General features: G+C 41.4%; 1 protein-coding gene across 2 annotated transcripts in view; it reads left to right on the forward strand.

The window, feature by feature from the left end:
• Nucleotides 1–5,706, forward strand: part of LOC141772247 (ephrin type-B receptor 2-like) — a 41,720-nt gene extending 36,014 nt beyond the window's left edge. Inside the window, exons 12-17 of one of the 2 annotated variants that reach the window (XM_074643037.1) lie at nt 973–1,188; nt 1,540–1,638; nt 2,286–2,435; nt 2,784–2,977; nt 3,077–3,232; nt 4,686–5,706. In XM_074643037.1, coding sequence (XP_074499138.1) covers nt 973–1,188; nt 1,540–1,638; nt 2,286–2,435; nt 2,784–2,977; nt 3,077–3,232; nt 4,686–4,794 — 924 coding nt within the window. In that variant the 3' untranslated portion in view covers nt 4,795–5,706. The remainder of the gene's footprint in view (nt 1–972; nt 1,189–1,539; nt 1,639–2,285; nt 2,436–2,783; nt 2,978–3,076; nt 3,233–4,685) is intronic. The other variant, XM_074643038.1, reaches the window with a different exon arrangement.
• Nucleotides 5,707–16,949: the final 11,243 nt, after the last annotated feature.

Here is a 16,949-nt window from a genome sequence, read left to right on the forward strand (position 1 = left end):
GAGTGATCTCAACACATCTCGTGGTCTTTTGTAGAACTGGCTCAAGTCGATTGAAAGCCCACAAAACAAGGCTGGTCATCAAGTTCAAGCTGCTGATATTATAAAATGGCATAAAACAATAGTTGCCAGTTAAAATTTCCAAATGAAAGGCATTCAGCCTCCAGAGAGCTTTGAGTCTCTATCACTGGCCTATGTGAACCCGGGGTTACAGGCTTTCGGCATATCACTTATCACCAAGCAGCCTCCCCATCTTATCCTCTGTTCAGGACAGAGTCCAGCCACATGGCCACCGATTCTGGTTACTCTTTCACTTTGGCAGGTTTTTACCATGTCTGCAGTCACTCCCTCCATATCTAAGCCGCCAGCCATCAACTGCCAGCCAAGGAGTCACAGATCACTAAATCAAAATCATGGCGAGCCAGCCATGCCAAGCCTATACCAACTGTTTGCAATGGTCAGTTGTCTCTGTATTGTCAAGAAGGCTTTTGGGGGGTTAGCTGAGCCTGAAGCCATGGGAGGTCCTTCCTGTAGCCTTACCCACAATGCAACCGTCATCCTGCTCCACCATTCCCATCTCCCAGTCATGTTCAATAAACTTTGAGTGATTAATTCGGTGTGATTCTGGTGTACAAGGAAAGATCATCTTCCATAAATAATCACATCAAATTTCATGGCAATTTCAGCTTTGTTACGGTTGGAGGAAAAAGAGTTCTTGGAAAACAAATCTGGAAAAAAAGACTATTGAAATTTGAAGGTCAATTTCAATGGAATTATCCATCCATGACTACGGAATAAACAGGAGAAAAATCTTGTAAGAGATCTGATCCAAGCCAAAATGGACATGTGGTTGATTTGTAGTGAATTTGTAGGAATTCAGATATACAGTCCTATTTTCCAGCAGACGTAGTGTTCAGTCATTTGCATTGTTCAGCACAAAAGACAAACATTAATTTGATGTTTTTTTTCTTACAGCAAAATGATGGGCAGTTCACAGTGATCCAGCTGGTGGGAATGCTGCGCGGCATAGCAGCAGGAATGAAGTACCTGTGTGACATGAACTACGTCCATCGAGACCTGGCAGCTAGGAACATCCTGGTCAACAGCAACCTGGTGTGCAAAGTGTCTGACTTCGGCCTGTCACGCTTCCTCGAGGACGATACTTCAGACCCCACCTACACCAGCGCTCTGGTGAGTCTTCATCATAGACTGCAAGAGCTGTATTCAAGTGTCTTACCATGTTACAGTTAGGAGTTCTCCTAAAAGGCACTAAAAGTTCCTGGCAAAGAGTTCCCTCTTCACAAAGCTGCTGAGAGACACTTTTATTGAGAGACTGACGGAACTCCTCAGCTAAGAGCAAGACCGGGTTGACATGGAATAAAGTATTTTAAAAGCTGCAGTGGGTAGAAATGGAGCAAATATGATTAAAATAAGTTATTTTTATAAAACGGTCACTATATCCTGACAGTAGTGCATGAGACAGGTAATCTGATAAAAAATAATTTACCTGTGTCCTCCGGTGCTCCTAACGGCATCTGCAAGATTTCCCAGACCGGAGGAAAACAACTAATCAGATCTGATCTGGAGTCTGCCGTCCAGCTGCCGTTAATGAGAGCCAGCTGTCAATTACTCACGAACTATGTGAGTCCATCAGCAGCGCTGATCAAATATGAATCAATATTCTGTTACTGTAATGCCTATTTCTCTCCTCAAATGTTTTCAGAAACATCTTGTTGTGTACTGTTTAGCTGTAGAATGAGAAAATTTGTAACCCGGCAGCCATGTTGAGATCAGTTGAGGAAATACCGAGCACCACCCACGAGCCGGAGCACAGCCAATAGGAACGCTGCCTCTCTGAAATGACCTGTGATTGGCCAATGTCTCCCATCACGTCATCATAGATTTTTCAAAGCCTGAAAACAGAGCCAAGAGGAGGAGCAGAAGTTTAGTTTTCTCTCAGAACACTTGAATCACAATATGCTGAAATGTTATTATGGAATTTTTGTCCAATGATGCCAAAAATGTACTGCCTACTGCCACTTTAAAATTATCAATGAAATTGACTAAATCTAAAAATTAAATTAAATTAAATTAAATTAGATTACTTTGTAAATTACGAATTAATTTAAATTCCTGGAGGTCAAGCAAAACAGGAAAGGGAACAACCAAAAAATAGGCAGGCGAATAAGTCAATAAGTTTCTAAAGAAGCATCAGTAACGGAATGATGCTTGTCTTTGTTTTTCTGTCCACTGTGCCCCTGTTGACCTTCACACTTGTTTTTTTCCAGGGAGGGAAGATTCCCATCCGGTGGACGGCTCCAGAGGCCATTCAGTACAGAAAGTTCACCTCCTCCAGTGATTGCTGGAGCTATGGCATAGTCATGTGGGAGGTGATGTCATATGGAGAGAGGCCCTACTGGGACATGAGCAATCAAGATGTGAGTAAAAGGCATTGTAGATCAGCAAGTCACTCTTGTATGCTTGGTGACTGGCTAGCTTTCTACTACAATGTAAAAAACTGTCCCAGACCTACCTCTGCACTACACAGAGTAGAAACCAATCTTGCTGAAGATAACCCAAACAAGCACATTTTCCAAATTTTCACTTTGGTCTCATATTAAAGTCACCATATGGGCCAAGCTATAATGGGGTTCATCTCAAAAAGCAACAATCAAACATCGGTTTCATGACGTTTCATTTGTGGTTTTGATTGTGTGTCTTATCTGTTGAGTTAAATCAGGTTCTAGTCATGCTCTGAGACTTAGTTTTCATGTAAATTCTCATAGGTTATCAATGCCATAGAGCAGGACTACAGGTTGCCGCCCCCTATGGATTGTCCCAGTGCACTGCATCAGCTGATGCTGGATTGCTGGCAGAAAGACCGCAACAACCGGCCCAAATTCAGCCAGATTGTCAACACCCTGGACAAGATGATCCGCAACCCCAACAGCCTCAAGGCCATGACACCACTGTCATCAAGGTACGAAATCACTTCACACTGTGAATGACCTACACCCCTCACAAATCAACTGTCTCACACGCCGTTGTGTTTTTCTTTTGTCTTCTCTCTGTCCACCAGTGTTCACTTACCTCTGCTCGATCGCACCACTCCAGACTTCTCCTCCTTCAGCACAGTGGATGAGTGGCTGGACGCCATTAAGATGGGCCAGTACAAGGAGAACTTTGTCAACGAAGACTTCACCAGCTTCGATGTGGTGTCTCAAATGACCATGGAGTATGTTAGATACTTTTTATATATCCACGCTGTAAGGAAGACAGATCACACCTAGAGAGATGTGGTGATAATACTGATCATCACGATCATTGTTAGTTAGTTAAATGTGATTTAAATCTAATGCCGATGCCAGGGCTCCTAGTTTGTAGAAAACAAATATCTAATATCCATATATCTTCAAACTCTAGAATGACATTGGAACCCAAACAGAAAAGTCCCAGTGAAACAGCACTAAATGTGTCTTTATCTTCAGTAATGTGACGTCTTTCTTAGTCTGCATTCACACCAGATTTCAGAAATCAACCATGTTATACGAGCTCGTCGCAAAGGAGGCTAAATAACGCTCCAAAGTTTAGATTTTTACAATTTCGGCGGGGAAAAACTGGCATGGCCATTTTCAAAGGGATCCCTTGACCTCTGACCTCAAGATATGTGAATGAAGATGGGTTCTATGGGTACCCACAAGACTCCCCTTTACAGACATGCCCACTTTATGATAATCACATGCAGTTTGGGGCAAAAACTAAGGCTGCACGTTATAAGGAAAATATGTGATATGTGATAACATTGTTGAATTTCGCGATAACGATATTACTTGCGATAAATGAACAGATATTGAAGTGTACTCAGTTCTGCCTTTTTCAGTACACTGCTAAGAAACTGCAAATTGCTTGTTGAATTAAAAAAGTAAAGGGAATTATTTCCAAGATTCATTTATTGAACAAATTGAATCAAAACTGAACACAAAAGGCACCAATAAAAAAAAGAAAAATTTAAAAACATTTTAAAGTCCAGTTTTTAACTGATGTTGTCTTTCAACTAACTCAAAAAAATTGTGCAAAAGTGTGCAATATCGCAGTCTTTTGCGATGTGTTTATCGTGTACGTTGACATTGTGATGACGATAAAAAAAACTATATATTGTGCAACCTTAACAAAAACCATGCAGTTTTTTACATGCAGTTTTAATGTGTTATTTTATGTGTTTATTTATGGTGTGTTCTTTATACTGTGACAGTTTTCCTAAAATTAAATTAAAAAATTGCAATACATCACCTTACTTACAGTATCACAATATATCGCAATATATTGAATCGTCACCCCTGTATCATGATACATATCGTATCACCAGATTCTTGCCAATACACAGTCCTACATTTTGGGAGAAAATTATTATTACACAGCAACTTAAATAACTTTCCCCAAAACAGGCTGATGAGTTTTGACAGTTAGGGTTAGGGTAGCCCGTAAGTAGCCTGAGAGGCAAAACTAACAGGAAAAAAAGCTCCACGTCCACTCTCTGCTGCTTTTCTAGCTAAATGATATTATAAAACACACTGAAATTGTAATTTAGACTTAGATTTAATCATCCAGAAAACAGAATGTCTTGAAGAATTTCAAAGTGTTATTACTGTGCTATACTGAGGTGGAACTGACAAAAGGTTTCTCTTCAGGGACATCCTCAGAGTGGGAGTGACGTTGGCCGGCCACCAGAAGAAGATCCTCAACAGCATCCAGGCCATGAGGGCCCAGATGAACCAGATCACTTCGGTGGAGGTGTGACCTTGCAGACCAGGAGCACACATGCTCTGTTTACAGCAGGAAACCCAGCAGCCAGCAGCCACCAACCCTGCATTCTCCTCGAACTCTCCGAGGCCACAGACTGTGACTTCAATCCACCCCCTACCCACCTCTCCAATCTCTCTCCAGCAGGTTCTATCAGTCTGCAGCACCGCACAGATGTTTGGTAGTTTTCTCTTTAGCTGCTGTATGTTCAGGTAACAATCATGCTCGGGGGCTTGGTGTTGTAGTTGACCTTAAACACAACCATCTAAACCCAGTCTTCAAACTGCTCAGTCCATGTCTTAAATGATAACACACAACACTTGGCTCCACTACCAGCAAGTTAAAACATTCAGTGAGAAATCAGTTTCCAAAACTGGCCTTGCACTTTGAATTGTTTTTGTAAAAGACTCACTGTTGGAAATGAAAATGAAAAACAGAAATCAACTAAATTCAACCTACCTTATGATCTTAAAGCTGCTACTACCCATTGTTTTAATGGAGAATTTATAGGTGCTCATTGACAGCAGACTCTTACTGCTCAATCTGTCACATGGTGATGTTAGTCTTCCAGATTTTGACTAAAAGGCCACAGGGCACAGTGCTGGTACCCTGGGTGTTGTAGTTACCTATTTTCAAGTTATATTTTGTAACATTTTCATCATATCAAACCCCATTTATGGTATGGCAGGCAGTTTTACAGCAATACACATTAAATATATTTGCATTATGTAACTGCCTCTCTATATATTATTTTGTATTATTACACGGCTTTCGTGAATACTCGATTCTGATTGGTCAATCACGGCGTTCTACGGTCTGTTATTTCTTTATAGCAGACCGTTGCTATGTATAATAGACCGTTGCTATAGGCGCAGTTCTGATGTCGGACTCTGATGGAACGTTTTTGTGTCAAATTATTGATTTCTTAAGTAAGTAGCCGTGTAATAATCAGGATAATGTAAAGCGAGCCAGTCATTGTTGTGAAATAAACCCCTTCAGGGCGATGAGAGACATCGGCATCGCCCTGTCTCGCTGTACATTATCACTTACTTGGTCTACTATCACACCTCCACATACCTGGCCATCACTGCATAAAGTGATTGCGCTAGTTGGATCCCCTGTTTCCGAACATTACAAAAACAACACATAAAAACAAAAAAATTTAAATAAAAAAATACAAAATGTGACAATGTTAGGAAGGAATTAAAATACACAAGGGTTAATGGCAGTGGCCAAACTATATCCAACACCACAAAGGCATATTATGTCAAAAAGGCACAGAAAAGTGTCAGCAGAAAACAACCCATGTGCAAACCAGCACTGTGCTCTTTCCTTGTGGTTGCAACTTGTGTTGTGGAGGCAGCAGCACTAAGAGCTTGCTCTTTGAAAGCACCTGATTTCAACAGAAGCTAACAATATTTGCACTTATTAAGAAAAATAAAGCTTCAGTTGTGTGCAGGTGTATTGTGTTGTAACACAGTGCCCGGTTTCTATGTGGTTCTCCAGCTGCACTCACTTTGACCCCTGTTAACGTTGCGTTACTGTTACTCTGACGGTGGTTGTGTTGGGTTTTGCTCCTTGTTTGTTGACTCCCAGACTGGAATGAAGTGAAGAGATTTGCCCTTTAAAAGGGCTCTTAAAAAAAAGTCACCACATATTTCAATGTCTGTGCTGTCAGAAGCTGCAGATGCTGTTTTCACCGGACATCTGAGACAAATGAAAGAACCTGTCAACCCAGAGACTTTAAAAGTGGCCTCCTTAATGAATCCTGTGTGAGCTGGTCATCTGAAAATGACTATGTTTAAAAGGCAATTGGTTGATATGCTTATTTTTTACACACATCTTCTTACCAAGGACATTTTTAACCTTGAAAAACACTTCATCCACCTGAAATAGACCATATGCAAATGTTGATTGGACCATACACTGTCTGTCATTCACTGTGGTCGGAGTCAGGAAACAATACATCGCAATCAAAGTCTTCTCACACTGCTGCATGTGTGTTTTGGAGGTGAAGGAACTATGCTTTACAGGCAGCTGTTCAAGAACACTCGCAGTGGTTATCTCACATATCTCCCTATCAATATGCTTTGCTTTATTTTGGCATGAACCCTAACAAAAAGCTGAATGGTGTTTATTGCAGTGTAGTTAACACTATCGCAATCTGTGTTTCAATATCTAAATATATCCAAATTCCAAAGTTATCTCCCAGTTCAACTGTGCTGTGTTTTAACACAGGTTGTACAAAAGTGCATTACACTCACTACAGATGAAATATCTCATAATGACGAGATCGCATTTCACCTAATGCCCTTGTGTCTGATCCTATGTAGTTTGTTAAGTGTCAGCTTATGCTGATAAAAGACAGAACTGAAGGACTGATATTTCTGTCGAACCGCTCACTGAACATTCATTATACGCTCAACAACAAAGCATAGCCCTTAGCATTTAGCCAAACCTCTGTGTGCTCCTTCGTAACTGGGACTGCCACAACAACCTACAGCATCTGTTCCTAGGACTGCATTGATTAAATAGATCACAATCTCGTAATTACGAGAAAACAATCTCTTCTTTTTTTTGTAAGATTACAGATTTTATGATCTAATGCCTCAACTTCAAGGACGACATTGTTTTTCAGTAGCTTCTAAAAACCATTACACATCACCGTTATGATCCATTTGACTGTCGACCACTATGGTTAAGGTTTGATTAGGTTTGGGCAGCTAAAACTGCTTGGTTAGGGTTTGGTACTTCCGCCTTTGCTTGTGACAGAAATCATAATTAACTCGGCCATTGGAGCTGTAAATAGAGGCTGTATTATGCATTTGACCAAACAGCTAATGCTGTCGTTTTTCTTGTGAAGACAGTCTTTGCAGGAAAGAACACATTATGACCTCCTTTAAAATGAGTGTTTATCCTCTCAGGGTTTGTGTAGGACATACAGGTTCCTGTGCTCCATATTGACACCATGAAATATGAGCCCTCTGACTCTCATCTGATTATCTGTCCAGGTGCATAATATTCCCTTTATGGTTTACAATGATCCAGCTGAGGTGAGAAGCTGAGTGCTGTGTCAACAGGCGGTTTTAGGGTGGGGATTCTAAATGTGACTTTTAGACTTCACCTAAACTCTGACCACTATAACTCTATTTTGTTGCTGTTTGAAACATGTGAAGTTTTGATAAAACTGTGCTTTTTATAATGCGATTATGACAATAATTTATACTTCACAGTACAACAAAAAATATTCTCACCTTGGGTCATGTGATGTTTGTGTGATTTGGCATGTTAAGCCTCTTCCTTCTACTGTACTAGCACAAAGCAAAGGTTTACCCACTCACTGTTAAAAGGCATCTTTGGTATTTTTCAACCTTATCCCTATTTCCTTATGTTTTCTGTCTAAGTGACTAATGCGGACAACACTTTTTGAAACTGGTCCAGTATTGAAGGAGAATGCTGTAACCGGCAGTAGCAAACTGAGCTGCGAGGGCAAGTGAGCAGCATCAATGTAACGTTACAGCACTAAAAGTGCTTGTTTTTACCACTGACAGGCTCAGATTGTTATTATAAGTGTCAAGTGACAACATTGTAGAAAGGACCCTACAGAGAAATAAGATGTTTTTCTTACCTTTCGCTTGATCCGGTCTGTTTGTTATTGTGTCCAAGTCCCGCTCAAAGAGAAATCTGATTATCCGTATATTCTGGCTCAAATAAATACGGGCGGCCATCGACTTCAAAGACCTCATCCACATTGTGGAAATCCTCTAAATATTCAGCCATGTCATTGAAAATCGTTGAGATAACACTAAACTACGCTTTCTGTACTCCAACACAACAAACTCTGCCCGGCTGGCACTCTTGTTTCCACCATGGATGTATTCCACTATTCCACCGGTGTCTTCCAGTAACACGTCACCTCACCAGATTTCAGAATGAGATTTCTCCTTGAGCAAGACTCTTTCCATAATATAGACATTTACAATAACAATCAGAGCCTGTCATGGCAAAAACAAGCACTTTTAGCAGACGTAAATGACGGTGCCAGCTTGCCCCAATAGCAACACATTGCAGCCTGTGAACAGACCTTCCCTCAATACTGGACCAATTTAACAGATTGTTGTCCCTATTAGTTAGACACAAAAACATGGGAAAATGGGATCCGGGTTGAAAAATACCACACATAGCCATTAATATACTGTACACGAGTCCTTAAAGGCCTGGAAACCCCATTGAACCCGGCCTTTTCTGTAAGTGGTCAAAATGTCCTTGATTCGTATGAGGTACGACACTCCTGATTTTGCGTTAGCATCCAATAGACTCCCCAAATCAATCGGTTTTCCTCCCAGCTGAGAGTTGATGTTTTGAGATTCAATGCTATTCTAAAATCAGAAGGGAATACATCTCTTCCTTCCATTCTTTATGGGTTAGGTCTTCTTTGTGATCTGCTCGCTAAAATAACAATTTGTAAGGTAACACAACAAAAACAAAAACTCTCTTGAAATGCAGTTCCAGGTGTGAATTTATATGATTGTTCATTCCATGTGTTTCTAACTCTTTCTCAAGGCTGGATGACCAACTGGGCAAAGTGGGGAAACTGCGGTCAAAAAGGCTGTAGTGGGTTAATCCGGCCGTGCACTTTGACCTCCCTCTTCTGATACACACTGGTGCACAGTGCTGCATATGCTGGAGTTTAAAGAAATGCACTGAACTTACTTGTGCAATATTTTAGCGGTGTATGTTTGTTTGGACTTATTCTCTATGTTCGGTGGACCGTACAAGACAATCTCATCTTGAAAGCGCATTAGACAGTACACTTTCTACACACTGTGGGTGTCCTCTGTGTCAAACTTCTTGGAGTTACACGACTTGTTCGGTCATTTTTAATGACTGCAGTCTAAAAAAAAACGGTGCTTCCACATCTATTTTGAAGCTCTTCCAACAAACATCCTCCTTTTACCTTTGATATTTAATAAATGCTGTTCAGTTTGGTTTTTCAATACCAATCTACACTATTTTGTCATACTATGTGTGGCATTACTGTAACAATGGTCCTATATGTTTTTACAGATGCACAAAGACACTGTAATGCACTGTACATATGCATGGTATTCACATTTCAGTGTTTTCAGCTGACCCTGTTCAAACTGCCGTTATTTAACTCACTTCTCTTCAGAGAAAAAGACAGTATGATTCCAGTTCCTGTACTTTTTAATTATTCAGAGCCTATTTTACAAATGTGAGCATATAATCCCGATGGCTTAGTGGCCGGGATGATAATATCTGTGCTCTTCCATCTAAATAATGAGACAGAAAAAAGAAAAACACCCTTCACCCTTAACCATCTCTTATTGTGTAAGAGTAGCTGAACAATGAGGTCTCTCTGGGGGAAAAAAATAATCAAAGTCTGAACGTGGCCCTCAGTGACAGTGTTTGTGATCCTTATGTCAGCCTGGATGAATGTCTACTACCAACATTGGCTAAATTGGGTTGCACAAAAAAAGCAAAGTGAATACTTTTGAAGTTGTTAAAATATCTCAAGTGTCAAATAATTTTCACAGGAAACAACTGGATTATACTGTGAAGAGCTATGGCAACTGAAAATACCTACTAAATCTGCTAATTATGTAGCAGTGAAAGACACATTCACTCATAACAGTGTGATATTCCTTCCACTTGATATGATTTCTGTTTGTTTTTGTAATATTAAATGACCATGTGAGTTTAGAGCCAACCACAGATGAACTGCTGTAAGCACTGGCTGTCTCGTCTCTGTATGTGGGGTGCATTCACAAACACGGACAATAGAAATGACCTCACTTGAATATGACCTCTTTATGTACAGTTTAAAGAGAACGTTTCTTTTTGTAAGTGTTTCAGTGTGTGTGTGTGTGTGTGTGTGTGTGTGTGTGTGTGTGTGTGTGTGTATGTGTGTGTGCGTGTGCGTGTGCGTGTGCGTGTGTGCGTGCGTGTGTGTGTGTCGTGCTCCGTCCATATGCTGGCCCATGTTTGAGCTGCACTGTGGCAGCTTCTCAGTACTGGCATAGAGCTGAAAAGGGCCTGGTTCTGGCAGTAGGTTTCCTTTTCTTTTTTTCCTGTAGATAAGTTGGAAACGTTAACATTCTACACATTTTGATTCTGAAGGAACATGATGGGAAATTTGCTTATTTGCTTTCTCTTTTGGAGTGAGATGTTCGGGTGGATCTCAACCTCATGTCTGTGTGTTAAAGGGACTCTATGCTTGTTAACAGTGACACCTGTGGCCGTTAAGTCAACGACAGTCAGACGTTGACGCAAGCGAGCATCGGTCAAAACAGTGAGGCGACACACACGAGACTGAATGTGACTGACGGCTAAAACCACAATAATACTCTATATTTCACATGCTTGGCAGTAATGTTAGTTTACCAAACGAAGGTTCCTCCATGAATCGCAGGCCCGGTTGATGTTGATCCTAGTTTTACCCCCCGACGTCAGTCACATTCCTGTTTTGGCGTTAGCAGACTCCATTTCTGTCCGAAAGTTAGCTATGGCTTAGTCACTCGCGAGTCACATCCGTTGGATTTTCCCCGGAAAAACAGGCCCGGGTTCTTCACATTAAAAGCAGTCTACAGGCTAATAGAGGAAACCCAGGAAGTCGCAGAAGATCTCATTTTTTAGGGTTAGGCTACATCCTGTTCACACATTACCAATAAAAAACAATTATACAAGTAAAAAGTTACATATATTCCCTTTAAGTATAGAGCAGGAGTCAGAACGTGGTTAGCCTAGCTTAGCTTAAAGACTAGAGGCAAGGGGGAAATCTCCGAACATCAAACCTGGCAACCCCAATGTCACAATATGACTGCTGTAAACTGCACAAAGTCACTGCGTCCTGCTGCTGTTCATCTCACTCTCTGAAAGAAAGGGAATAAGCGTATTTCACTTAATGTTGAACTATTCCTTAAAGCCACTATGTGTACAATTTGAAAATGTCCATCGATGGCAACCCCCCATGGTAGAATGAAAAAAAACACACTTCATTTTGAGGGTCCTTCAACAAAATTCGGAACAACTGAACTGAAAGCAAATTGGCGGCTTCCATAACCCCATATCCGAGCAGTTGTTTTACAGTCGGAAGGTTATTGTTAAGTCTCAGAATCCAATATTTCAGCTTAATGGAGTACATGTTCCCTTTACTGCACAACTTCCCTTTTTGCCTGACCCGGGTTGGCCCTGAAAACATTTCTACTCTGTGTACACAGGAGGTTTGAATATATTTCCAGGACCCTTTTCGGTCCAAAGCACATGACACAGGGGTCAATGTTAGACTCCAGAGGGGTCACCCGCAGCCAAACACGTCTCTCTTCTCAGCCCTTACCACTGTGATCTCACTTGGACTTATGTTTTTCTATTTTATGCTCTTCTGTATAAATGCATATTTGATGGCATAACTGTGAATGATGTATCAGTTTTAATTATTTGTAATACTGTTATTGGTTTATTTTGTAAAAAAAACAAAACAAGAAAAAGAGAAGTAAAGAAAGAAAAGAAAACACAACAAACTGAGTTTTGTAGCAACTGTATTCAATAAAAAACTAAAACAATGGTGACATGTGCAGTATACACAGCATTTCATTCTTTGACATGAACTGACTGAGTTCTGCTTGGATTATGAGCAGATTATGATAAAACTAATGCTCCCAAAGATGTACCATCGGTTATCCTTCTTTAATGCCTAATACCCCACAATACCAGATTCTGCACTATATATTTTCTTTACAGCAGTGCAATTAAAAAACATCTGTTGATAAAATGGCACTGATTTCCAGTGAACACGGAACACCCAAATGCTTTCACTCACATTGTGGTTTTCACACTGTGATGCAAGCTTTGGACACAAGATGGAAGTAGAGAATCAAACTGACGGTTTCATTTGACACAAATCACACAGACTATTTTCAGTCTATCACAGTAGTCAAGTCAATTTTATTTGTATAGCCCAAAATCACAAATCACAAATTTGCCTCAGGGAGCTTTACAATCTGTACAGGATACGACACCCTCTGACTTTTACAGTACGACCCTCTCATCAGATAAGGAAAAACTCCCCCCAAAAAAACCTTTTAACAGGGAAAAAAGAAAAAATGGAAGAAACCTCAGGAAGAGCAACAGAGGAGGGTTCCCCCTTCCAAGATGGACAGATGTGCAATAGATGTCGTGTGTGCAGAGTAACAACATGACGAAAATACAACATAGACAATCCATATGACAAAAAATAATACATGTAATGTGAACATATGTGAGAAGGTGGATCCAGGAGGATGTCAAGCAGCCTCCAAACAGATAGAGCCACATTGTTACCATGTTGCATATTGTCTCGAGTTAGGTCTGTGTTCACACGGCAGCATTTACAAGGGGACCATTGGTCATAATTTCCATGCTGGAAAACTCCCGGAAGTAAACAAAGAAGAGCAGACTTCCAGAACGCAACAATGGAGTGACAACTATGCAGCTTGATCTTGGCCCTGGTCATCTTTTTATTTGACCTCGTAGCAATTTTTCACTCAAGGCAAACGATACAGTTTGTAAATGAGGTGCGGCTGCGACCGGAAAACAATGAATTGATGCACTGGAGTCACCGAAAGCGCATTTCAAGACTTACGAAAGACGGAGGAGGAGGCCTGCATTAACCCTCTTAAACTGTGACATGAACATCGGCCAAAAATATTACCCAAGATCCATCAGGTATGCCGATGGTCTTCAACACAGCCTGACGTTACACCTGTTTAGTACTGATGTGAATAGCGAGGGCAAGCATAGGCTTTTTTTGTAGTAATGTTGTCTGGTGTCTGGTTGCCATGCACAGCACAGTTTGTTACCAGAGCTGGTTTAATCCAAAAAGGCGCAATGCTTTCTCCAGTTGGGCCAGATCGAGGTCGGATCATGTTCTCACCACAAGCGAAGCGTACCGAACCGTACCGCTGTTTGCTTGTTTTGGTGCGCACCCGAGTGCAATTGCTGTGTTCACACCTGCCCAAACGAACCACACCAAGAGGGTAAATGCTCCAGGGTTCGATTCAACCAAACTAAACAAGGCAGGCGTGAATACGCCCTAAGATTCGCTCGGTTAAGCCACGTGAACTGTTTTTTTGTTTTCTTTTGTTTGTACCTATTTTGATCGGCCTACCGGTGTAGCACGGTGCCAGTTGCTTGTGAATAAAATCCTTTTGTTGTACCCGAGTCTGCCTGCTACTCCTTCCACGCCACTCTGGTCAGGCTTCCTAACAAGCTCATCACACACTTTTAGGAGGTCGTTCCACAGGAAGAGCAGTGGTGTCTGTCTTGGCAGTGCCGATAGAAAGCCCCCAAAGGGCCGCCCATCTTAACTTGGATGACGGAGGATGCAGTGGAGGTGTCACAGTCCTGCATTACCGGTCGTCTGCTCATTTCTGCATGCCCAGTCACCCAGCTCCCATTCAGTAATTTTCCATTCAGCCTGGTTTTACAGCTCCTCAGCTTCAGCCACGCCCACCTCATCAAGGCAACTTTGTTCACCTGGTCCTCATTGCTCACTGCCAGTATATATACTCCAGCCTCACAGACAGTCTTTGCCAGATTATTCTTCGCCATCTCTTGTTGGGTCTCTAAACTATAGAGTACGGTCTAAGACCTGCTCTATATATAAAGTGTCTCGAGATAACTTCTGTTATGATTTGACGCTATATAAAAATAAATTGAATTGAATTGAAATTGAATCCATGCAAGACTCTCCAGCACTTTGTTCCGAACTGATTTCCTGTTGCCGACCCTGCCTGCCTCAGACCTACCTGTTTCGTCTGATTCCCCGTAAACCCACCAGCCTTCTGTCCCCGACCGTGAGAACTGCTTCTACATTCGTGGTTCCTGTTCGCCCGTGGCTGCTTGGTGTTTCCGTCCGACGACGACGCTACAGTCTACTTACCTGTGGTTTCCGGTGGTCAGGAGACTCTCACCGTGTCACGACACTCGTCATCGTGTGTTTGTTCTGTGAGTAGCTACCTGCTGGCTTCCCAATCCTCTGCCTGGCTTCAACATACCTTCTGGCTGTCCCCTACTGGTTTGTCCATCTCCTGCCTTTCCATCTACAGTACCGTTGCCTTCACCTGAACTGTTCTGCATGTGTGGGTCAGGGCAAACGTCACCGCCCACTCACCTGTTTCACGGTCCGGTTCGGCCTGCCGAACCCACCGGTCAATCAGAAACTGTGGCGATTCATTGCTGGATTGTTGAACTGTACAGTGCGCAGCTTTACCTGCGCTGCGGTGTATCTGCTTAATTTGGCATTAAAAGTCCGCTGCAATTGGGTCCTACTACCACTAGCCATTACAGGAGGGAAAAGCATTGTAGATCCTCACGATCTCCAGCAGGATGAGCAAACTAGCTGGTTAACCATTGAGGAGGTAATAAAGCAGCGATTTGGCCATTGTATGTATGGGATAGAGTCTGGGTGCCTGTTCCATAGATCTAAAAGAAAATGCATTCACCATTTTATAGCATAGTTATTTTTGTATTGATTGTGTTAAGAATCTTTTTGAGCCAGTAGGTGTCATATTAGCTGTAATTCTGACTGTGGCCACTACACCAAAATTACACTTGCGTGCCGTTCCTGAGTGCTCAGGAGAGACATTGTCACTGGATTGACTTCATTATAGGTCAGCTTGGTGCAGTACAACAATGCTGTGCTGCCCTGCCTCTTCCTAATGTGGCACTTGGTTGACCTACTTTTCTTACATGATAGAGATCAGAGCAGGAGCACTTTGTGCATTTATTTCTGTTGTCGTTTTTTTTTCTTCTCAGAGCAGAGACTCTATGATTTAGTAAGACTCTAGGGATATTTATGTAATATTTCATTTTTTGCTGGCCTGACGTCACAGGCAAACAGAAGATTGAAGGATTTAGAATTAGTAATCCATTGATTCTACTCCACTGACAACATTCACATGCACGTTCAAACCAAATTACTGTGAAATGGATTCATTGAAATATGTTATATTTTAATCAACCCGACAACACAAATTCACATAATGGTTCAGGTTTACGTCCACAAAGATGTGTGGCATAAACTGTTTCTTATAAGGGAGAAAGTGATGGTATTAACTAGTGTTTATATAATGTATGTATAATCATTTGATTTAGCAAATATTCAGGAGTTATGCTTATACCAGTTATTAGGTTATTGTGGTTAAAATGTTTAGAGTAGAAGTGAGATTAAGACTATACAGATAAAGATACATTAGGCTTATCATTTTACATTTTTTCACCCATATATACAGAAGCATCACTCAGATATATTTCCCCATTCATCCAAAAGTTGTGTTTCCTCTTGCTAGAGGAAGAGAGACATGAAGAGAATGAATAAATAAAATAAAATGAATTAAAAAACAAATAAAAATGAGTCTTTTATAATTATAACTGAGGGCTTGTCTTAGTGTGATTGTGATAACATTACCACATTAACACATATATCAGTCAATATAGTATATACATAAAAAAAAATTTATTTGCAAATATAAATTACGGCGTCTGCCTAAAAACTCCACGGCTGGTTATGCTCTGATACCTACAGAGCTGTATTTAACCTTAAGCCTCAAAATTGCCTTTAAGGTAAATAACTGCCTGAATAAAACATTTTGACATTAACATTACTCACTAAGCTTCATAAAGGAAGTATTTCTTGTTTGTGTCATGGCTGGCACAGCTGCTCATGATCAGCCCCTTTTATGGTTTGCGTATGAATGATGCATGTAAATCAGCCTGCAAGAAGCTGCAGAGTGACGACCTCGAAAATGACACTTCCACGCTATGTCTGCACATCCTGCTCCTGGCAGATGTTTTATAACCGTTGTCATGGTGATGGGCTGAGAAAACCACCTCTTTTTCCGTCCCCATCCAGCAAGTGAAGCAAAGGTGAGAAAATGAAAAAAGGGGACTGAAGGAGGAGGAAGGGGACGGGGGGGGGGGAACGGCGGTGATTCCAGAAGACTGCGTCACATGTGAGTCACAGTTTGTGATGGAATCCTCATCGTCGCTTTGGGTCTGCCTGCCTGTGAAGAAGGAGTGCCAACAGGAGGGTCAGCGAGGACACTCGCTGTGGTTCTGCTCGACCGATCCGACTGATCGTGACGGGGACGGTT

Source organism: Sebastes fasciatus, chromosome 8, assembly GCF_043250625.1.
Source record: "Sebastes fasciatus isolate fSebFas1 chromosome 8, fSebFas1.pri, whole genome shotgun sequence".
Lineage (NCBI taxonomy): Eukaryota > Metazoa > Chordata > Actinopteri > Perciformes > Sebastidae > Sebastes > Sebastes fasciatus.